The following is a 23,836-nucleotide window of genomic DNA, read 5'->3' on the forward strand; positions in this document are numbered from 1 at the left end:
TTTGTTTGGTTGCAACGATGGGCGTAGCTGCGGGAAGCTTATTGTTTTTTGTTGATGAGTGAGTATAGGGGTGGGATTTAATAAGTTTTCTTCGTCCCACTCCTTTTCAGGTAATTTTTGTTTTTGTTTTGTGCACTTTATGTTCAATATATGTATTCTTGTTGTGCCTGAAATGAACAAATAAATGAATGAATGAATGAATGAATGAATGAACATGCACTCACACTCGGATCAGGGGCAACTCAAGGTTTAGTATTTTGCCTAAGGAGTGTCATTAGCCAGTACTAAAGCTGGTTAATTATTGGAAAGCACGAGCATCTTCTTGAATCTTTTAATGTGGAAATATAAATTCAGCTTTTAAAATCAGGACACATTGGGACTTCCTTATAATGACTAACAGCAGGAAGCAACAGCACAGATAAGTAAACCACACATTGAAATTCTTAGATCCCTTATGCTAAACCTATTAGATCTAGTTTAGTTTGCCGCTGCAGCTTTAACCTCTGCAGTTATAGTTTAGCCAGAGCTGTCTGAAGTTAAACACCTCGGGGGTTTCAAAGACTTTGACAACTTGCTACCAGCTCAGGGAAAACAAAGCACTTTGAAAGCATTTTGAAGTGTCCTCAGAACCTTTGAAAGGTGAAAAATACATGTATTGAAAGATTTCCAGGCTGCATGTACATCCTAGCCTGGAAAATGTGAGGAGAGTTTGTGTTTTTGAAATCTGAAGGCTCTGAGAGATGCTTTGGATTGCAATTTTCCAGAATTTGCTAATATTGGTAGCATCCATTCTTTCCCATTAGTGGTGGTCATACAACCCCACAGGAGGATATTCCTACCCCCCCCCATGCTTAACAGCTGACAAATTGGGATAATTTTGTTCTCCAGACACTAAAGCGTTGATTTCTATGCTCTAAACATTGGTTTTGTGAAGAGATTGCAGATAAAGTGTTCATATGGACAACAGACCTCCCTTTCTTTTAGCAGTTCCTTCTTGTCTAGTCGAGGCCCATAATGGCCACATAATAAATTAAAAACCATATGTAATAATATAAAAATAAAAAAGACAATTCAATGTATGAAATAATATACTTAAGAGATCAAAATACCATATGAATTTAAAATGCTTTAAAACTGTACAAAATAGACGGTATTCTGTTTTATATCAGTCCCCCATTCCAGTAAAATTAACCCTTTTAAAGCCAAATGTAGTATATTTGATGAGTTGTTGAGTGCTTTTGGGACTTATACAGAATTTTCTTCTACATTTTTAGCATTTTTATTTTAATAAATGACCAAAAAAGACGGATGTACCAAGTACGATACAAATTAAAGCTAATATATATAAATTGTTATTCAATATTTTTTTTAATGGCCAGGTTCAATAAACACCGTTTTCAACAAATAGATTTTTCTGGCAATTATTTCGGGCTTTAAAGGATCAAAGGCGGAACTACTCCGGCCCACCTTAAAATCTGACGTCACCACGAAGCTCCGACCCTGTGAGGTGAACGGAAGTAGATGGAAACAGGCAGGCCAGAACAACTGTGGCAGCGGAAAGACGTCCGTCCGTGCGGAGCCAAATACCAAAATATCTGAGTGTAGTGTTTGTTGTTCAGTTAGCAGTTCCGGATGGTGTAGAAGTAGAAGACAGGTCAACATGGTGGCTAACTGGGAACATGTCTCGATGACGCTGAAACTACGGGTGTCACTTTTCGCCTTTCTTTTCCTTTTTGTCGTGTCTCTTGGCGACGACAGACTGCTCGGCACAAGAAGCGCCCGAGCCTCTACGGAGGAAGCGGTAGAAACTTACGACATATACTACAATTATAATGAACTAACAAAACGTTTACAGTCGTTAGCCCAGAAATACCCTCACATAGCTAACCTGTCGACTGTAGGGCAGTCCGTGGAGGGCAGGCAGCTGTGGGTGATGCGGATCACCAGGGACCCCGACAGGAAGTCACTGGGGAAACCTAAATTTAAATACGTTGGGAACATGCACGGCGACGAAACCGTATCCAGACAGGTGCTGGTTTACCTAGTGGAGTACCTGCTAACCAAATACGGGGAGGAAGAGCGCATCACTGAACTGGTGAACAGCACGGATATTTACATCATGCCCAGCATGAATCCCGACGGCTTTGAGAAGTCCACAGAGGGGGACTGCAGTGGTGATCACGGCGGTCGAAATAACGCCAAAAATAAGGACCTAAACAGAAGCTTTCCTGACCAGTTCGACAAAGCCACCGTGGATCCAGCTAATATCCCCGAGGTGATGGCAGTGATGAGATGGATCCAGGAGAAAAAGTCAGTATTTTTGGCGTTATTTGTTTTAAACACGCAGATACCAGATGTTTTTGTCCAGCTATTTGAGGTTTTGACTCGTGTGGCTTTGATACTTTAGCTAATCTGTTTCCAGTTATTGTCTAGCTAGTTGTGGAGATCAAAGAGCAACTCCATCATTCACAAGGAAGTGCAAGGTTCACAGAGTAAAAGTTGTCACACTAGCTTCACAGCTCTTTGCAAAGGGGGGATGCACCTCAGGTCATCCTACATTATAGGCATTTCTCTCATCATCACTTTTTTATACAGAAAGGTTCACAGTTTCATCCTAATTTAATGTACATGTCCATATGTTGAGCCTTTCTAGCGTTAAAGCTGGGGTTGGTTAAAGTCCTTATTCTTTATAGTTGTTCATGATATTCAGCCAAGAATAATTTGATGTGTCAGCAGTCAAACATGATCAAGTCAATTGTTCATAACTCAGGCTGACAGTCTTTTTAGTGTTAGATTCTTTCTTTACTTCATGGCAAGTAGAGACATGAATGTTATGGTAACAAAGAGTTTGGAGCACTGTGAATTTTATGCTTTAAAGCTAGTGATATAAATCTGTCTTTATCTCCTTAGATTTGTGCTGTCAGGGAACCTGCATGGTGGCACTGTGGTTGCCAGTTACCCTTTTGATGACTCAGCCTCCCACGATCAAGAAGGTCACTACAGCCCGTCGGCGGACGATGGTCTGTTTCGCCACCTGGCCCTGGTGTATTCCCAGAATCACCCTGTAATGAAGACCGGTAAGCCTCACTGTCCTGATATGCCAGAAGAAACATTTAAAGATGGCATTACTAATGGAGCGGCGTGGTACGACGTGCCAGGTAAGACAGCCAAGTTTCTTTGCTCTTATTGATCTGTGCGGGGCAGAACGCCCTCAATAATCTATCAGGGTAAATGAGGTTATCTCACTGGATTCAGCTGAATAAACTGAGCTTCGTTAATCATATAATATTTGTTTCTGCTAGAACTAAACGTATGATGTCCTTGTTTGTTTTTGGACAAGGACATAACAGTCCAAACTGAGACACTTTGTGTGTGTGAAGGCATGGAGATCAGTGGAACCGGTATGTTGTTTCTTTGAATGAAAGCTGATTGTTGTGTAAGATGGTTATTTAGTCATTGTTCTGGAAAGTCTACTTTGCCAAGCAGGTGAGTGTGGTTGCAAGCTGAATGTTTTCTGTTACAGCTGCATTGTTTGCATTGTATGTAGGCTGCAAGCTGTTTGAAGGGTCTGGCTTAGAGATTATTTCAGTTTTCTTCACACATGCACTGCAGGCAAGCAATCTTCTAGAGATGTGAAGGATGGTGCAGATATAGAGTATCCAGGCAGCACCATCACTTAAAACAGATAAACAAACTATTTATGTTGTGAAGTTTAAAGATTTTTTTAAAGATTCTTCCATGATAGATTGCATGCAAAATATCTGCATTTGCATCAGAGAAAACATTATGCCACATTCCAGAAATGGCACGTAGTAAACCTTCTTTAAGGCTCTTTATTTCTTCATTAAATATAAGCTTGGTTAAAACAGAGCCGTTATAATAGCGGGACATGGCATTCCAAAATCCATGCAACAATTCATGCAAAGATGGCGGTTGAAAAATAATTTTCAGTGGGGGGGTAAGCTTTTTTTTTCTTCTTTTTTTGTTCTTTTTCTTTTTTTTCTTTGTTCTTCTTCCTTTTTTTTTTTTTGTCCCAGTGATCATTGAGTTTAAAATTAATTTAGATAAAACTTCACAATAACTGCCTCCAAAAGTTCCCACAGTTGTTTCCTGATTTCTAGTAGCAAGACGTCTTTGTAAAACACATTATAACGCAGTGTTCATCTAGGGTTCATTTATTTCGCTGCATTGTTTAACACATGATAGCCAGTTCACAGCCTCTTTAATACATGTACATATAACAGAATAGAGGTCTTATGCTTAGTGCTTTTGAAACACAAAGAGCTTAAGTGCTTACAGTGCTTCGGGATTTTGACCCTACTCCAAAACCAGAAGTGCACTGCTCATCGTGTTTGTGTCTGCCAAAGCCTGTAATTATGCAACATTTTAGAGCTGGAGGCCTCTTATGGCTCTGTGGGCTGACTCTTTTCAGTTGTCAATACACTGCATGTATCAGTTTCTTACATGAACCAAACTAAAAGCAGTTTGTTTTGTTTCCTTGACTTCAGTGTAATTTAGGCTGAAAACAAGCTCTTCTCTGAACCTGAGGGCCAGAAACTCAGTCAGCATGCTCCTCTCAACCTTTGTTTTGTTGGCTTGTCTGAGGGGTTGGGAGTTGGTGATGTGTCTGGAGCGTCGGGTTACCAAACTGCTCTTCCTCTGTATTGCGCTGTAGTAGATGTCAGGTTAGCGGTGGATTTGCCTCAACCAGATTAACTGCTTTGATTAAACTCAAGCTTTGTGTAACTAGCGTGTCGTTTACTCTTTTTACTTGGGTGGCTGTAGGTAGAGCCAGGTCATCTACTAATCAGAAGGTTATGTTTATAAAAGTGTCTGTCAGCCAGCTATTTGAGCAAAAATACTTAAGATACATCTGACTGAATGCACCTGTATTTTCCCAGCTGATTTTATAGTCTATGCAGTGAAACTCTGAATATAAAGATGGCTTAAAAGTAAGCACTATTTGTTCTTGTTTCAGTTTGTCATTAAATGGAACAATATTTGTTTACCACTTAGAGAAAAGGAAACACTAAATCATCACCTTAAAGGCTTAAATAGCAGGCAGTATATCCTCGTACTTATCAGAAACACAGTGAAAGAAAAATTAATGTTCAGGTTAAATATTATGGATCCTTGACTGAAACATCCACTATTTACTCTGTGGAGGTTCACATTGTTAGTATGAGACACTTATTGAACCTCTTAGCAGCGATAGTATTCATATCTCACTGATGAAGGAGGTGCCAAGAACAACCTTTGAATTGACAATGGGTTCATCTGTCTGCCATGCCACAGTGGATGAAATGTCACGACTAAAACCGGACTAATGGCAGATGATGGAAGCAGTCAGGCCATTGTGTGACGTAATTAGTCATCCAGGCAAAGCTCCAGGAATCAGGTACAAGGGATTTGTTGTTTGGGAGTCAGAGCTTGAAATAATAATTGTGCATAACATGTAATCATGACCTATAATCGTTTGACACGGTCTATTGTTCGCGTGCTCTTACTTTTGAACTGTGTTTTGTTCATGTAACCAGATCTGGTGTTATTGATGATGTGCGTTGCTGTCTCCAGGGTCTTATCTGTTTGAAATATTTTTGGCTCATTTAGTTGCTGTCTGTGCTGAAAGAAACGCGTCGCTGCATAGACACTTACAAGAGAACAAGGTCCTGAATCTAATTTTACTGCATGAAAATACCGCTCCACAGCCACGATTATCTGACTGCTCTGCCAGTGTCTGAGTTCACTCACGCCTCTTATAACCACACTTTTAAAAAACCCAGTCACCTGACATTTATACTCTATGCCCTGGGTTGCTATCTTAAATGTTTGACTCAGCTTCTTAAATCAGCACTCTGAGTTCAGGGTGTGTCACTGGATCCGGTACAGACAGGACATGTAAGGTTGGGGCTGCTCTAGGCCTTTTTGTGTGTTTATCCAACTCCTGCATATGCAGGATGTTTGCTTTAAGTGATTTGCCTGAAAGACAGCGAGACTTGGCTAACATCTTATGACCAAAGACAAGCTTCTTATTTTTGTCATGTTGTTGTAGGCAGTTGGATTTAGACATAGTTGAAACAGGGGAATGCCACTTACTGCAATTATTCTACTTTAACAGGTGAGCGATTTTAAGACCTGTTTGCTGCTTGGTTGACAATGCCCCTACTCTCTCTGTTGTGAACACAGTGATTAAAGCATTACCCTGACACGTCTAAATACACCACCCATATTCCAAATAAGCCCAGAGGCCATGCTTCCTATTAAAAAGTCAAATCTGGCTGGTAGCTTTAAAAGTCACAGTTTCAGATAGTTTACTTGTTTAGCTGCAGCAAGAAGGAAGCTTTGTATTAAAGACTAGCTTTGGAGTCTTTGGAATTCTTTATTTAGACTGTTGAACCCCCTTTACAAAATAAACTTTTGTGTTTATACCATGTAAACACACAAATGATGACTATATTTTGACCCTCATCTTATGCAATGACTGTGTATTAGAAAGGGAATCTTTCAGTGGTTGGTACGAACATAAGGTTATAGAGCCGTAAAAATGCATTTGTTTTGGTATAGGAAGAGTTCATCACTTTGCTTGTAATGTCCCTTTTCAGCTTCCATTGAGTGAACTGGCAGACACTCTGAGTTTCGGGCAGCCAAACAGCTGTCGCTTCACGAGGGATGACTCAGAATAACTTGTATTTTTCCAAGGCTGCTCTCTGAGTTGAGTGTACCATATCACCATCTGTCTTTAGGGTGGAAGAGATTCATTGAGATTTTCATTACTGTGTTTTTTTTGTAACATAGTAAAGCCAATAATACAACAGACAAGCAGACCAGGTTTATAAAATGGTCAGCAGTAGGGCTATTTGGAAGATACTCAGTGGGTTATACAAGCAAGTAGTATTTTTAAGAAAATGATTGCAAGTAGTGTAGACTAAAGTGGTGGTGAGTATTGTGACAAGGTAGGGGCTTTCCATACGCTTTTTTTTTTGTACATTTTCCTTCTCAGATTTACTTGCATGTGGCTTTGTTGTGCATCACAAATTTTGTGTGCCAGCATTTTCTGTTGTCTTGTGGTTTGCATCTTCCTCACTGAGGCTGGTGTAAGCTGGTTTATAGAAATTTTGACAGACCCCCTGGCTCAACTGTGTAGGATGAGGGCAGAGGGGGAAAAAGAGAAACGAAGCCCATATAGAAACAATGAAATGTGTAACAACAAACCAACAACTCTCGGCACTTGGTAGGGCAAGCAGCCGCACATCATTGGCATACAGGATTGGGGCCAGAAGTGTCTGTTGCATTTGGTTCCCGGGGCCACCAAGCCAGGAGTCATGGAAACCTTGCAGCCAGGAAGCATCTGACTGCCTGCTCATGTTCCACAGGGATGAACAGCCTGCCCTTCTGTGTGTGTTTCTGTTTGCATTACTGGACTGCAAGGTGCCTTGCAAACCCCAGATGTCGGGGCTTGTTGCCACACTAACTCCCTCTGTAAACTTTGGCACTGAGGGGGACAAAGACAGACTTGAACTTTTACAGACAGATCCTCTTGTATAATAAACAGTTCTGGCACTGCTGGATTACCGTTCAGGGTAGCATAGTATGTAGAATATGTAATTTTTGCATCATTTGCATGCATCTTTTTAAATGTGACTTTAATATCGATTTAGCTGTTTCTAACTTGTGCTTTTATGTACATGTTTTTTATGTTCTTTTTCTTTTATCCAGGAGGGATGCAGGACTACAACTACATTCATGGAAACTGTCTGGAAATCACCATGGAGCTGAGCTGTTGCAAATACCCTTTTGCTTCTGAGCTCCAAAGGGAATGGGATCTAAACAAGGAATCCCTGCTAGCCTACATAGAACAGGTACATAAGAAATAAATTGTCCATAAGATGTGTCTTTTGTTTGTTTATATAAAAGAATAATAGCACAATCAACATCTCTGTCATGCAGTTTCTCCACTTAAGCCAAGTGTAAGGTTCTTTAACTTTTGTTGAAAATCATAATGGTCATTTAAGAAAATGCATACAATTTAAAAAAAAAAAAAAAAAAAAAAAAAAAAATTAGCCTAAAGCCACAAAGATGGTATTTTCAGTGAATTAAAAAAAATCACGTTATTACAAGTGTTTTATAGATTAATACCAACTTCAGTCAAACCAGTGACTTTATAACCACTGAGGGTTTCTTTGCACTCATATTACTGCTGTCTTCCAGGTGCACATCGGTGTTCGTGGCTATGTGAAAGATGCAGTTAGTGGTGCTGTCCCTAGCAATGTCAGCATTGTGGTAGCAGGCGTTCGCCACAACCTGACGACAGGGGAATATGGGGACTACTACCGCCTTCTGTTACCAGGAACATACAACATAACAGCTGTGGCTCCAGGGTGAGTGCACATAACAGGTTTTTTACAAACAGAGGTTATTCATTAGTGGAAACACTTAATGCTGGGCCAGATCTCTAGTTTCAGTTCAGTGACCAGTGACGGCCCAGAGGTTGCAGATTGCTCCCTGCTGATTGCTACCAAGGGTTTTTTTTTTGATAGAGTTTAGACTCGTTTGTTGGGTTAGACCAGTGGTTCCCAAACTTTTTTTGCTAGGGCCACCTTTGTTTTACAAGAAAAATGTCCCCCACGTGCGCACGCACGCGCACAAACACATCCTCCAACCATACACACCCATATTTTGCTCTATTGCAGTTTATTTCACACCTCAAACATTTAGTAAACAATTAAGCAAATACAAGTAAACTGCAATAAATTACAGGTAGTAATAAAATAAACTACTAACTCTGTTACGCTACGTCCACACCTACACGGGTATTTTTGAAAACGCAGCTGTTTCTATGCGTTTGGAGCTTTCGTCCACATGTAAACGGCGTTTCGAATCACTGAAAATGGAGATTTTTTTTAAAACTTCTTTTTTGTGTTAATGTGTGGATGAGGAATACGTGATTTAGACAGGGGAAACAAATCGTGGCAGGATCAGCCTGATGTTATTTGTATCCCGCTGTAACTTTACTGTATAAAGACCTAACATCTCCAAAATGACAGGAGTAGTTAATCATTATGAGAAGTGTTTGTGAACTAAAAATGAAGAATGTGGGATACTGTTTGTCCGTGATTTGAAGAGCCCAGCGCTGCTCCTGACGCAGGGAAAAGCAATTCTGCAGGGGAGACCTACCTCGGCACTTGTGCAGGTGAAACCAAAGGGCAGATATGCTTCACCATATTTTCTAGTCTTTGGCTTAGAATGAAATTGGTTTGGAAACATATTCAGCTATGCTTCATCCCCTGCTTTGCGCTTGTGTGGGCGCCCCCTGCTAGCAGTGTCCAAGCGGTTTTTTTGGCGGTTTTTTCTCCCCCTTTTCATACCGCGCCCCCCCTGCAATGGCTCTGCGCCCCCCACACTTTGGGAAGGTCTGGGTTAGACCAACCTTGATTTTGCTTACTGTATTTTCCGCACTATAAGGCGCACTTAAAATCCTTTAGTTTTCTTAAAAATCGACAGTGTGCCTTATAAGCCGGTGTGCCTTATATATGAATTCTGGTTGTGCCTACTGACCTCGAACTGATTTTTAAATTTTACAAGGCACTCAAAAATCAGTCAAAAAATGTTTTACTGCGACTTTGGTAAGCTACGAAGCCGCACTGTTTGATGGATTGTCTGAGCATTACGGCTGCCATAGTCAGGAGCCTCGCGGAGTAATCTGGGTCATCCGCTTCAGGTTCCAAAGTCAAACGAACACTGCGGCATCACTGAGAGCTAAAAACTGTCCAAATTCATTCATCTGCAATAAAATGATCAGTGTTGCTGCTTTACCAGGTGTAACAATTAAGTTTAACATCCAGGCATCCATGAAAACAGAATTTATAAAATTTAACAGAGTTGGAAGTTGGAAGCAGCAATTTAGCTCGCTAGTTTCCACCTACACATGATATAGCATGTTCTGACTGAAAGATTTCTGAAAAAAGTAAAACGTACAGGCCTGCTATCACTTCCAACATAAATGAAGACAGAAAACTAAACAGCAGTGACATTTGTAGGGTTACTGAAGTTGGGTTAGCTGATATATCATGATGTGCTACGTGATCGCTAGCAAAGCTATGTTAGCATAAAATAAACAGTGAAGCTGGAGGCCGAATGCTGTTGCTTGTTTCGCTTAATGCGCCTTACAATCTGGGGCCTGTTCTTCGTACCGCGCTAAGTGAGTTAGCTGGATGAGATTGTTGACGATTTCGCGTGATCCTGGATCGTTCGGTTCCCCGAAGCCCATCCGGGACTTGCTGTCATAGCAACAGAGCCGTAAGCGTAAACCTGCTGGGGAGCAGGTTTACTTTATGTAAACAGGATTAGATCGCGGCCACGCAGGTATGTCCGCGTCATTCATACGAAAGCAACAGCGATATCCCACCACTGTTTCACCATAAATAAATAACATCAATGTAACTAAAGATAATGCAGCACTTGATCCTTTTATTGATTTCACACAGATACATACAGGTCATTCCCTAAAAAAGGGAAATGTACTATTAACATTCTATTACATGTATGTGATTATTACAGATGTAATTCATATTTCAGAGTAGTAATTGTAAATTACTTCGTGTAATCAAGATGAGAGACCACGGCTATAAAAGCGAAGGTGGATTTGGGAAGTCTGTCGCAGCCATGTCCTGTCCGTTTACGCGAGCAACCCATTGCGGAAGGTGCAAGATTGATAAGGAGAGTCCTCAGAATTCAGCGTATATTGCGGGACAGACAGGATCCTTTAGCTCAGCGCGACAGTGTGCTCATAGAGAGATATCGATTTTCCCGTGAGGGTATTATTCACTTAACCAACTTGTTGACGAGGGGGTGCAGGACCACCACCTGTCTTTTTTTTTGCTCTGCCCTTTTCTTGGTTGCTGTTATGAACAAACAAACAGAGTATTCCAGGGTCTCTTTCCAAGAGACGACAAGCAATATAAGTGATAAATATTACCATTCTGTAGAATATTCTTATATTTCACTTTTACTTGTTCCCATGTTCTAGTGGGTCCTGTTGTGGCTCTAATGTGAAAGGGGATATAATATAACATATTATAATATAATATAATGTAATATAATATTGGATAATATGGTGTGATATGATAAATCTACCCTACCGCCTACTGGTGTTGGCCAGAGGGGCCGATGGCGCGATATGGCAGCCTGGCTTCTGTCAGTCTGCCCCAGGGCAGCTGTGGCTACAACCGTAGCTGCCTCCACCAGTGTGTGAATGTGAGAGTGAATGAATAGTGGCATTGTAAAGCGCTTTGGGTGCCTTGAAAAGCGCTATATAAATCCACTCCATTATTATTGTTATTATTGAATTACTTACGAGTTTGATTTGTCAGAAACTTTCTGCCAGCCCTCTCTCCTTGCTTTTGCAGCCTTTGCAGTGTTCCCTTGCGTTTTAATTAAACTCTGAAACTCCTGAAATCCCTCACTCAAGAGTTCTTGCTCTGCTGCCGAAAAATACCGAGCGCGCTCCTTCGACATTTTCGCCGACCAATCAAAGGGTTGCCGATCAATGTTTCTACTATCGATGCGTAGCCCCTGTTGGGCCACCCAGTGATCTCACATTACTTCATCCAGCTATACTAATCGTCAACAACAGGTGTGTTCGGGGAACCGGAATAGCGAGCTCAGAGTTAGCGCGATGATTTGGTCTTGGATGTTTCATTTGATCTTGGATGTAGTAAGCGACGTACGAAGCACAGGGCCCTGGTGCGCCTTATGAATGAAAACAGACCAGTTTATCAACAGTGCACCGTATGGGCCGAAAAATACGGTATATATAAGAGTAATGCAAGTTAGACTAATGTGAAGTTAAAACCCCGCAAAACAAAACGATTTCTTAATCTCGGGCTAACTGACACCCAGTATTGTGTAGTAAGTTACGTGTGTCTTTTTATGTTGCCTCAGGTCAACTTTTATTCACTAAAACAGAGGCATCTACCGACCATACCCTATATGGACAAAAGTATTTTTGAATTCAGCTTTTTTTAATGAGTTAGTCTAAGGAGTTGACTGAATGATAGTGTGCTATCTAGACAGAATTTGTTCTTCTGTTTTAAATCCACCCTGTATATATGATGCTGGTAGCTGCAAACCCCACTGAAACCCTACCCCTACGCCTTTAGTGTACCTGCCTGGAAATGTAACTACACCTCTTGTCGATGAAGCTCACAGCTATTGTGATTGGCTTATTGCTCTTGAATAGTCTTATGCATTTCTAGCTGCTATTTTGCTGCAGTTTTTTGAGAGAATCACATCACTTCAATATAAGGAAAGTTAATCATATCCTCAATATAAGGGCTCATATGAGGCAAAAACAATCTGGTACCGCATATAAAAGCCCAGACGTGACTACAGGATAACATGTAAAACATCACGCAAAAGTATGAATGCTGGTAGTGGTTTTGGTCACTAACACAGGTTATGTTGTACGTTCTAAAAAACAGCTTCTAAGCCAGCCACAATTGGATACAACTGTTGCAACAAACCAGTTAGTGAAATTTATTTCCTCTTGAATAATTGAAGTGGTATTATTACTTTAAGACTTTATTACTATTATTATTATTATTATTTATTACTTAAGACTTTAGGGATAAAAAGTTACATAATAGGGTCACTGAGTGACTGAATCGTAAAATTAAGTCTCCAACCTTCTGTTAACTTCCTGCGTCATTAACATCAGCACAAAACTGTGTGCCAGGGACTTGCATGCGTTTCTATTGCCAAGGAGGCCGTGTAGGTGTAACATGTAGGCGGGCCAGAACTTTTGTCCCGATAGTGTGTATCTTAAACATTCTTAAACATAACATTTTACTGTCTCTAATATTTTCCTGTGATTGTCTTTAATACAAGAACAAATACTAAATATAATCTATGTTTACACACGTTGCCTGCATAGCAAGCTACATGACTCCTAAAAAAACATACCTGACGTACATAATTGGATCGAAACTTGGTTAAAAGAAATGGTTTTCTTTTGGTACACTCAGTGGAAAGTTGTGTTGTATAACAGATTAAATCTCTTCAACATGTGCTTCTTTCACTGTACAGGTACATATCAGTGACAGTCAGCAGTGTCGAGGTCTCTGAGGGCAAGGCAAAAGAGCTTAACTTTACCTTGACACCTGTGGTCAGTGAGGCAGCAGGTAGCAGCACCACTGTGGCTACAACCTCAGTGCAGTCCATCAGCCATCCAGACAGTTCCACTACCAGCTCTTCTGGCTCCACCCAGACTCCGGTGGTTACTTCTGTTTCTCCAACTTCACACCAACTGGCCAACCAGCCACAGGAATTCCGTCATCACAACTATGCAGACATGGAGCTGTTTCTACGGAAGTACAGCAGCGAGTTTCCTTCTATTACCCATCTTTACTCTATTGGACAGTCTGTAGAAAAGCGTGAGCTGTATGTGATGGTCATCTCAGACAACCCTGTCACTCATGAGCATGGTATGTGATGATATTTGATTTAATGTTTTATTTTTTATACCAGTAAATCTTGAAAAACATCAAATGCAAACCAGAGAGCATCATTCTGTCTGTTACACTCTCCCAGGTGAGCCAGAATTTAAATATGTGGCCAACATGCACGGCAATGAAGTGGTGGGTCGCGAGTTAATGCTCAACCTCATAGAGTACCTGTGTCGTAACTATGGTACTGACCCAGAGGTCACCGAGTTGGTCAACAACACCCGCATTCACATCATGCCTTCGATGAATCCCGATGGCTACGAGGTAGCTGAGGAAGGTAAGTAAAAGGGTCATGTGCATATTCTGTAGAGCTCTTTACAGGCTTTACTTATGGCTTTTTGATACGTAAGGTGTAACCTTACAGGCCTTAAACAGTAATTTGACTAAGCGTTCCTTGAGTCTGTGGCAACTATTAAATTACTGCCTTTGCTAATGAAACTGCATTACAAACTGACCACACCACATTGGTGTATACTTGATATCTTTAGTGGTCACAAAGAAAGAAGCAATTGACCCTGGAGAGAGACATATGAGGAGTAGCTGTTCTTCTCGGCAGAATTATATTATCTCCTTCCATGCTATGCCGTCTGTGTTAAAATAGCTTTCATTTCCCTTTGTGAGCACGTAAGTGTCCACAAAAGGAAGTGTATGAAGTCATACATAAGTGTCTGACTTAAGGGAAAGTTTGACAGGGCATATCCTGTGTTTGCTAACAGCTACTGTTGTTTGCCTATGTAAGGGAGTGTTGTGGAGGAGGAGCCGAGGATGTGCATATGCTGTGGTTATGGATGCATGTAGATGGCTGCTCACCGGTGTTTGTTTCCTGACAGGTGATACAAATGGCTACAAAGGGCGTAACAACACCAACAATTTTGACCTGAACCGCAACTTTCCCGATCAGTTCGCCAACATCACAGAACCCAGACAGCCAGAGACTAAAGCTGCGATGAAATGGCTGAAGAGCATCCCTTTCGTCCTCTCAGCCAACCTCCACGGAGGCACGTACTGTACAGTGGTGTTTCAGTGTCGCGGCCAGCTTTTGAATGTGGTGATCTGCTAAGTGTTGTTAAAATTTGTAAATATTTTCTATATTTTATGGTTATGATAATTAGTGTTTTTAGTAACAAAAAATAATTTTATGTTCACAGACTACATTTTCTTTCCTAACCACACATTCAGATATTATTATTTGTGTGTATGTGTGTGTTTTACGCTGTATTATTTTTGTTGTGCAATTCAGGGTCCTTGGTGGTCAACTACCCCTTTGATGATGACAAAGATGGGAATAGTTACTACAGCAAGTCGCCTGATGACGAGGTCTTTCAGCAGGTCTCTAGAGCCTACTCACAGGTAACTGGACACCGTTGCTGTGGGAGCTGTTTGAGCCTGATGCTTATAGTTTCAACTTTTAGTACTAATGGAAGCTCATTGAAATCTGTGGAATGACTGTTTGAAAACTTGACAACAACAGTGATCATTGTTTGGTTTTACTTGTATGCAGGAAAATCCTCTGATGCACCAAGGACACCCTTGTGAGGACCTGTACCCTAATGACTATTTTAAGGATGGCATAACCAATGGTGCCCAGTGGTATAGTGTTCCTGGTATGCTTACACCTTTCATTAATTTTGGCATACTCCATGTTTTTAAAAATTCACGCAACCCTTTTATATAAGAGGTTAGCCTTAATTAAGATCTACTTGAATTCTTCCTGGCAAAGAAAGAAAGGAAAGAAAGAAAGGCATTAATGATGCCTTCACAGATATACCCCATGTTATGTGCACTTCTGCTGCTATACTGTCACGTATGCCGCCCTTAAGATGTGCGCTGATACCAAGCTGGGTGGTCTTTCTCCTTCTTAGCCTGGGGTACTCAGCTTTCAGTTTTTACAGAGAAGATTTCAGTTTTTTGTTGGTAAGACCGGAGGGATAGTTTTCTACTTTGCCCTCAGTATGTCTTTAGTAACAGAGTGGTCAGCTATTTGCATGAGAGAGTGTTGGCACTGCATCAGTAGTAGTTAAACTATGTTTTCTGGCAAGAAGGCAGGGAAAAAAGTGTTCCTGAGACAACGCAGTGCAGCCTAAAGGCACTATGGTGACTTGTAGTTCTAAAGTAGGTTTTGGGCTCTTCACCGGAATAAAAGAAAATGTGATTTTTATTCTATCAATGTGTAAATTGTATATTTTTAATGTAGAAAAGAATTCCCTAATTTTTATATTTTTCACAATAACTTTTTTTAAATTATTTTTTTATGTTCTGTTATGAAATTGTCAGATTATTTACCCACACAGTTTCTTGATATGACTCTAAAAAGGAGTGCATGTTTTTTCCAGGTGGCATGCAAGACTGGAACTACATAAACACAAACTGTTTCGAGGTGACAATTGAGCTGAGTTGTGTCAAATATCCTCTGGCCAAGGACCTCCCAAAATACTGGGATCAAAACCGGCGATCCTTGCTTCAGTTTATACACCAGGTAGTAAACATAGATCTCAACATTATCCTGAACCTTCAGCGTAGTTTTGCATTCACTCATGTTTTTGTGGGCATTTCCGTCTTTAGGTTCACACTGGGGTGAAGGGCACAGTTTCAGATATGTGGGATGGTAGGAGAATTCCCAATGCCACCATTAGTGTCGAGAAGATAAACCACAAGATTACTACAGCTCAGACTGGAGATTACTGGAGATTGCTGGTCCCTGGGACTTACGCTATCACTGCCTCTGCTCATGGGTAACAGCTTTATTCAGAAGGAAAACATAGTAGCCACATGAAATCTAGTTTCAGTATGTTTTTGTCTTATTGCGACCTTTATTTCTGTTATTCTGTTATGTTGTCTAGTTATAAGCCTGTGACGATCTACGCCACAGTCTCAAAGGATCGAGTGGAGGTGGTGGACTTCAGACTGACATCTGTGCGGTCAGAGGGTAACCGTCATTCTTCCAGTGGCCCCCGACCCACACAGAACCCATCTGAGAAGGAGTTTCAGAGCTTAATCAAGGAGCTCTCTGTAGGCCAGGGTTTAGATGAGTTGGTGAAAAACACAGCCACCGAGAGCAACTTCCGCTACCGACCCTCCAAAGAGATGTCGGCTTTCTTGAGAGGCCTCACGCTTAACTTTCCCCACATTACATATTTACACAGGTAAGAAGATTTTATTTTCCCCTAAACTGTGAGTCTGAACCAGTCTTTATTTTACTGCAGTGACCTATATTGTTTCTTTTTTTTCTTTTCTATGTCCAGCCTGGGCCAGAGTGTGGAGTATAGGACCATATGGGCTTTGGAAATCTCTAACAAACCAGGAGAATCTGAACCGTCCAAGCCAAATATTCGCTTTGTAGCAGGGATCCATGGTAATGCCCCAGTGGGGACAGAGCTGCTGCTGGAGTTTGCTGCCTTCTTGTGCATCAACTATGGCAAAAACCCAGCCATCACCAAGGTGTGCCTTAAGACCTCTTTATTATTATAACAACAGCATTTTTATCAGCTCGTTTTGGCTTTAAGGGAGCCAAAGCTTGATTTATTTCTCAATGAACATTTAGTACCTGTGAATATATGACTGTAATTGTTCCTTATCCTTCTCCAGCTGATCAACGAGACTCGCATATTCATTGTTCCTTCTGTAAACCCTGACGGACGAGAACAGGCTGTTGAGAAGCAGTGCAAATCTACCCAGGGCTTGACCAACGCTCATGGCAAGGACCTGGACACAGACTTCTTTGGTCAGTTGTCTTAATTTCTGCATGTGTGAAGCTGAAATGAAAAACAGATTTAAAAGATCAGCTCTTCAAGTCAAGATTTCTTTTGAATGTAAAAAAGAAATGGTTGACGTTTACATGTACCATTTACAAAAGAAAAAAAGAAAAAAAAAGATATTCTGTCTGTCCTCTTTAACAGGCAACGCATCACAGCGTTTGGTGGATCCCCAACCTGAGACCAGAGCGATGATGAACTTCATTCAAAGCCACCGCTTCACTCTGTCTGTAGCCCTTGATGGAGGCGCCCTTGTTGCCACTTATCCTTATGACAAGCCTGTCCAGACTGGTAATACCACTATGACAAGAAACAAAAGTATATTGTGTATAAAAATCTGAGAACACCAGGATAGCTCTTTGCTGATGCTGCATGAGTGCAACGTGACACTGGGCACCACTTTTTCACACATATGAGATTCAGGAAACATTAAAATAAAATTGTTTGAGTTTGGAGAAAGTGACATGTGAATGAGACAAACATCCCTTGTGGGCCTTTTCAGAAACCCAACAACGCTTGCTGTAGCTCATCTGTGGGCAAGATTTACTAAACAGGGAAAAATAGCATGTGACCCAATATCCAAATAGCGCTCATAGGTGTTGTTAGTTTTATGGGTGATTTACAAAAGATGCACTGTTTTCCAAACACGGGGGTGGTCAGTGCCTTTCAGTATCAGTCACAAAAAAACAAGCACGTCAGTGTATGTGGGCCTATGTATAGGTTGAATGCTGACTGGTTGAAAACTAGGCTGGAAAAATGAAAGTGGTCAAGACACCTTGGAGACTAAGATATCAAAGTTTAAAAAAAATACAGAAGGTGAAGCACAGATTGTTGCTGCAGTGGACACTTTTCATTGTTTTATCACTCTGTTTCACTTCAGCTCTTTGTTATCTCATAACTTTGCTCCTCTCTGTCGCTGGCAGGACCAGCAAGCGCACAAGTGAGAGCAGCCCACAGACCAGTTGTTTGTGACACTGCCCCCTGGTGATAGTAAAGATGTAACTGATGGTCTGTAGAGCTGATGGCAGAACCATGTTTTCCCCATTGCAGGCAGATAAATAAATCATTTGAAAACAGTTTCCTTAAAATCGCTGGTTTCACTGTTTAATTATTGAATCAGTTATTTTGTTTTTCAGTTGACAATGAAGGCACCTTGAAGTATTTGGCAACTGTCTATGCCAGCAATCACCCCAAAATGCACCTTGGGAACACTGAATGTTCAAATAATGGGCAGAGTAAGTCATACGACTGCTACATATGCTTGTCATGTCGGTCATGCAAATAAGTGGTTAATGGCCAAGTTTTGCTTTACTCATTAGGCAACATCCCAGATGGAGTTATGAGAGCAGCGGAGAGACAAAGTCATCTGGGAAGCATGAAGGTAAGTGTGTGTCTGTGCTGTCATTTTCTGTAATTAAGTTGGCATCCATCATGTCATTGTGTACAATCTAAAAACAAAAGGCACTACTTCATATTTAATTGGAAATGGAGTCAAGAGTGTTTGTTTTGAAAACTTCCTTGACAATTCTGAGAATCTTGAAGTTCTTTTGGAGTTATTGATCAAGTGAAAATGAGAAGTAAAGCATAGGAAATGCATCAGCTTATGTCCACATCTCCTTTCCAGGACTTCAATATGGACTTTGGCCATTGTCCAGAAATCACAGTGTACACTGGCTGCTGTCTGTTTCCTCCCGCTGAGCAGCTGGCCACACTCTGGACTGAGAACAAGAAGTCTCTGCTAAGCATGTTGGTAGAGGTATGATGCATGATTTTATTAGGCAACTGCAGCGACATTGACATTTATTTATTTTACAAGTTATGGCTGCTGTAATACATAGTTTGTATTTTAATGAACTGTCATACAGCCACGCATTTCTCTTTGTTTCTGCTCCTTCCAGATCCATAAAGGTGTGCGAGGCATAGTGAGAGACAAGAGTGGAAAACCAATTGTTGGGGCGATCGTTATACTGAACGGAGGAGTGAGACTGTTTACTGTGGAAGGTGGCTACTTCCATGCCCTGCTAGCTCCTGGCACTCACAATATTGAAGCAGTTGCTGAAGGCTACCAACGCCAGCGTCAGAAGGTACTGTCTTCAACAGAATGTACTCGCTCGCAGGAAGAATAATATAATAGTTTACTGCTGTACACACAGACGCACACACGGTAATTATTTGTTGTTCAGAGGTTTATCATGAGGAGCTTCATTTAAAACATTTGAAGCTTTTAGTCAAAAACATTAGAAATATGATTATTACAATCATCCCACGCAAGGGTTGCAGATGAACAAAATGAAGCAACATAAAGACACATAAATAAGAATAACTCTACTACAGGTCTCATTTATGGTCTATATCTATGCAAGGTGTGGGACGTAGTAGACAAAATCTCTCCATCACCTCCACCTTTCCTTTTGGATGCTCTGCCATTTGAAGCATGGGGTAGGCCAGCTCTCTAAACAGATTTTCCTTGATGGTGTGTCCAAGATCCAGACTGTAGGCTGCGAGCTTCCCGCATGGCTTAAAGAGCAAGGGATCCACCACCGAGTGATAAATCTGCTGGTAGTCTCGCACTGTGAAACCGTGGATCATGAGCTCGTCACTGGAGTTTCCCTCTTCAGTAGTGACAACTCTGTTGCTCCGTGGCAGGTCTAAAAGATCTGGAAGAGCGGCGGCATTCCTTATATATCTGTCATCCAAGGGTTTTTTGTGGTCCGTTTCTTTTTGCTCCCACACAAGGTGCAAATCGTAAGCTGGAGCCAGCAAATATTTTCTCTCCTTAATCGTCTCGCCATATTTCTTAGGACACCGAATACTCTGCCTTAGACCATAGGGACGCATCTCATACCTCTGCAAAGAAGAGTGGTGTCAGTTTTGGTTGTGCCCCTTCAGGTTCTTTTGTGTGTTTATCATATATATTGCAACAAAAATATACGGTTACTGGGGGGGGAAGAAACCATTAAGGTACTTACTCCTTGGTGTATTTTCAGTCAACATCACTAAAAAAGGTCTGAAAATGTGGTTTTAATCCTTAATTCCTAACTAAGTACAGCTTTCCCATTTTTCTTTACACTGGATCATGAAATCGCTTCTTTGCTGCTGAAAACAATCAAGCAGGTTGCAAAAAGTAAGTCCTGAGATTCTTGTAATTTACCTCTGGGGTGAGTAAATTGAGATTTTTAGCACTTTTTCAGACATCAGACACAACCTGCACCAGATTATACAAAGCAGGCGCACCTGCGAGTAGCTCTTGCTGATTAGATAGTTAACAAGCCCAACTTCCAAGGAGCTTCAGCAGAGTGCTTAAAAACACTTTACCTCTCTGACAAAACAGCTCGATGTTTTCTTTTTGTTGCAAGTTTTAAGTCCTTTAATAAAAGCAACAAAAAAAACCCTAATGAAACTTTGAGGTCCAAATGCTTCAAATATCTTTTGAGTTGTTTGTGAAATCCTGGAAATCTGTTTGAAGAGCCTTGATTGACATGACCATCGACTTTTTTAAGAAGCCTCTGATGACTACAGGAGAGAAGTGATTCTTATGTTTGACAACTTTCTGCTATCTAACTTTTAAATATTTCTTCTATCTTTTAGGTCGTGGTATCTTCCTTTGAAGCTGCTACTTCCATCATCATAGAGTTTGACATGGACAACAACATCTTTGGCCTTCCCAGAGAGTTTGTTGTAGCCAGTGCAGGTAAGCATGTCTTATAATGCAGCTTTTTCAAATTAAGTCTTAATGGTGGTAAAATCCACTGGCAGTTACTGTAGATCTCAGCTCTTTTGAGAAAGAGTGTAATTTTATTAAATTAAGAACAAAGTATACATAATGCCAAGTCATGCATGAATATTCTGTTCCTCCCCACAGCCGCCACCATGACAGCACTGGTGGTGACAGCGTGCATCATCTGGTGCGTGTGTGCCGCTAAGTCTAATCGCCAAAAAGATGGCTTCCACCGTTTGCGCCAACACAGAGACGATTATGACGACGAGGTCCGGCTCACCTCTATGGGCTCCAAAAAGTCCCTGCTTGCCCACGAGTTTCAGGACGAAAGCGAAAGCGACGAGGAGACGTTGTATGCCAACAAAATCTGAGGAACACAGCAAAAGTTTTTGTTTGCTAAGTGTTTTATTTGAAGCTCAGCCCCCTCCTCGCTGTCTCCCAAAGATCAAACACCTGACCCACGAGGACCACCATGAACTTGACCTCCATCTCTTTTTATGGCCAGTATGAAGGGGATGGAGACTATCTCTGTTACACCAGTATATTCTGAGGACCCTCTCCCTGTCATCCTGTCAGTGTCTGGACTGCAGGGGCTGCTTTTCTTCTTTTTCCTTGCAGATTTCTCTAATCAACTTGTTCAACATATGGAGCAAGGAAGAAATTAACAAAAGGAGGGTGGAAAAAGTGGTTCACTCCACCTTTGTCGTCATCCAGCCCTTACAGCAGCTTGCTTCTTTGTTTTGTTTTGTGTTTTTTGTTGTTGTTGTTGTTGTTGTTGTTATCCGAGCCAACCAAGAATCCTGTAAGACGACCACACATCCTGCCCGGCTGAGACATCAAGCCGAAATGTCCAAATAACTTTAGATAAAAGTGCGTTATTTTCCTTGTTTCTCTTCACTAATGTCTGTGAGCACCATGTATTTATTTTTATAACGGCTTTGAATTAGAAAGTAGGTTATTTCTCTGTGTCCAAGCCTTTGGGAGACTGAATCCAGTTCTGTGCCTTGGCTTCCATAAAGTTTACAGTCTCAGTCAGGCTGTAATGTGTGGCTGAAAGTAACATACTGGAAATATAATACCATAATACTGGAATTTGATCCATCTTATACTCAGGTGGAGTGAAAGAGAAACTTTTTTTTTTTTTTTCTTGCCTCCTTCTTCTGCCACCCCCTCCCTTCCAAAGATGAGTGGAACCATCAGGGAGAATGTTACAAGGCTTGAATGAAATGTTTACCAGAAAGTGGAGTGTGGACTTGATATATGTACGGTGGGGGGTGATGTGGGTTGGAGGGACTTGCACAAATTGGAAAGAATCACCCTTAATTTTTGGCCACAAAAAACAATGAATCTTTAAATCTGTAATCATAAAAAGAATGTATTTTTATTTCCTTGTTGTTTTAACAATAAGTTTGTTTGCAAGATAATTTCTGTATATGGAAACTTACTACTTTTGTGTCCATCACCTTTTGATCACAGATCACTATGTGTAATCTTTATGATTTGAGTTTTTATCTGAATATATTTGGCTTTTTTGCCTTTTTTTGTACTAAATATTTTGATCACAGAATGAAAACCAGGTTTGACCATTCATGACTGTCTAAAACACCCATACCACACCATATAAAGGTTTTATAATCTTATATCTTTCCTGACTTATTTTAAATTGCAGTGATTGAGATAATTATGAGTTTGAAGTTTTTTGTGTTGGTAGTCCATCAGAGACCCTTTTGTCACTGTGTGAGGAACAGTGACAGCTGGAACAGGCTCCAGTCCCCAGCAGCACCATTTCAAATCACTGCGCTGGATCCTTGATCTGTTAAGTATCTCCTGGGTTGGAAATTCACGCTGTGATTTCTTTACATGGCAGTAGTTTGAAGCAATACAGGTGTGTTCTCTAAAGAATGTGCCCTGATTTTCAGTTTGAGAAGAGATTTCTTGACATCTGTGTAGGGAGACACTTTTGTACATTATTTTTCTTAAACTGTGTGTGTGAGAGAGAGTGGCACCTTTGAAGTTAAGTGCGTGCCACAGTCGGGCAGTTTTGTGTGAACATTTTATATGAACTGGAATCAACTGTAAATAATGTTGGTAATTGTAAAATGTTAACCATGAAACTACATGCAACAAAACATTTAAAATCCTCTTTGTGATGTGCACAAAAACTCACAGAACACAATCAAATAAAACTTCTCACAACACGTTGCTTTTGTGTTTACTTGTATGATAGAGAAATGAGAGTAACTTAATCATGAGGCAGTTTTTTTTTGTTTGTTTTTTTTGCTGCACTAAATTAGTAGGAAACTGGGGATTTTTCACTTGTCAAATTCCCTTGTCGAGGAAAACTGAGCCAAAAAGGAATGAGGGAATTTATTTCCCAGATACCTGCACGTGGTGGTAGCTTGTACCGATGGAACGCATGGGCGGGGGGTTACTGGGCTTAAGCCTGGGTAATTTTTTCAGAACCCCTTTTGGAGTATAATTTGTTTCATAGTTAGATGCCTGACTGACAACTGTATAAAACAAAAGCTACAGACCGTATTGGTTAGCACTGTTGCTGCACAGCAAGAAGGTTCTGAGTTCAATTCCACCATCAGGCCGGGCCTTTCTGTATGGAGTTTGCATGTTCTCCCCGTGTTTGTGTGGGTCCTCCCTGGGTACTCTGGCTTCCTCCCACAGTCCAAACACATGCAGTTAGTGGGGATAGGTTAATTGATTAATCTAAATTGCCCATAGGTGTGAATGTGAGAGTGAATGGTTGTCTGTGTCTCTGTGTTAGCCCTTCGCCAGACTGGCAACCTGTCTAAGGTGTACTATTGACTCCAAATCTCCCGACCACTATGTCGATCTGAGACACCAAGACCAAG

The 23,836-nt window shown here is 41.0% G+C and overlaps 1 protein-coding gene across 1 annotated transcript; it reads left to right on the forward strand.

The window, feature by feature from the left end:
* The first annotated feature begins 1,512 nt into the window (after positions 1-1,512).
* cpda (carboxypeptidase D, a) lies at positions 1,513-23,170 on the forward strand. Its single transcript, XM_026191320.1, has 21 exons — positions 1,513-2,310; positions 2,911-3,158; positions 7,717-7,859; positions 8,209-8,378; positions 13,084-13,481; positions 13,588-13,779; positions 14,333-14,500; positions 14,743-14,852; positions 15,004-15,106; positions 15,836-15,978; positions 16,065-16,234; positions 16,343-16,645; positions 16,745-16,940; positions 17,088-17,223; positions 17,399-17,545; positions 18,391-18,489; positions 18,574-18,635; positions 18,879-19,010; positions 19,153-19,338; positions 20,843-20,945; positions 21,117-23,170. The coding sequence occupies exons 1-21, from the start codon at positions 1,661-1,663 to the stop codon at positions 21,341-21,343; spliced, it is 4,086 nt and encodes a 1,361-aa protein (XP_026047105.1). The 5' UTR covers positions 1,513-1,660; the 3' UTR covers positions 21,344-23,170.
* The last annotated feature ends 666 nt before the right edge of the window (positions 23,171-23,836 follow it).

The sequence above is a fragment of the Astatotilapia calliptera genome, chromosome 14 (assembly GCF_900246225.1).
Source record: "Astatotilapia calliptera chromosome 14, fAstCal1.2, whole genome shotgun sequence".
In the NCBI taxonomy this organism is placed as follows: domain Eukaryota; kingdom Metazoa; phylum Chordata; class Actinopteri; order Cichliformes; family Cichlidae; genus Astatotilapia; species Astatotilapia calliptera.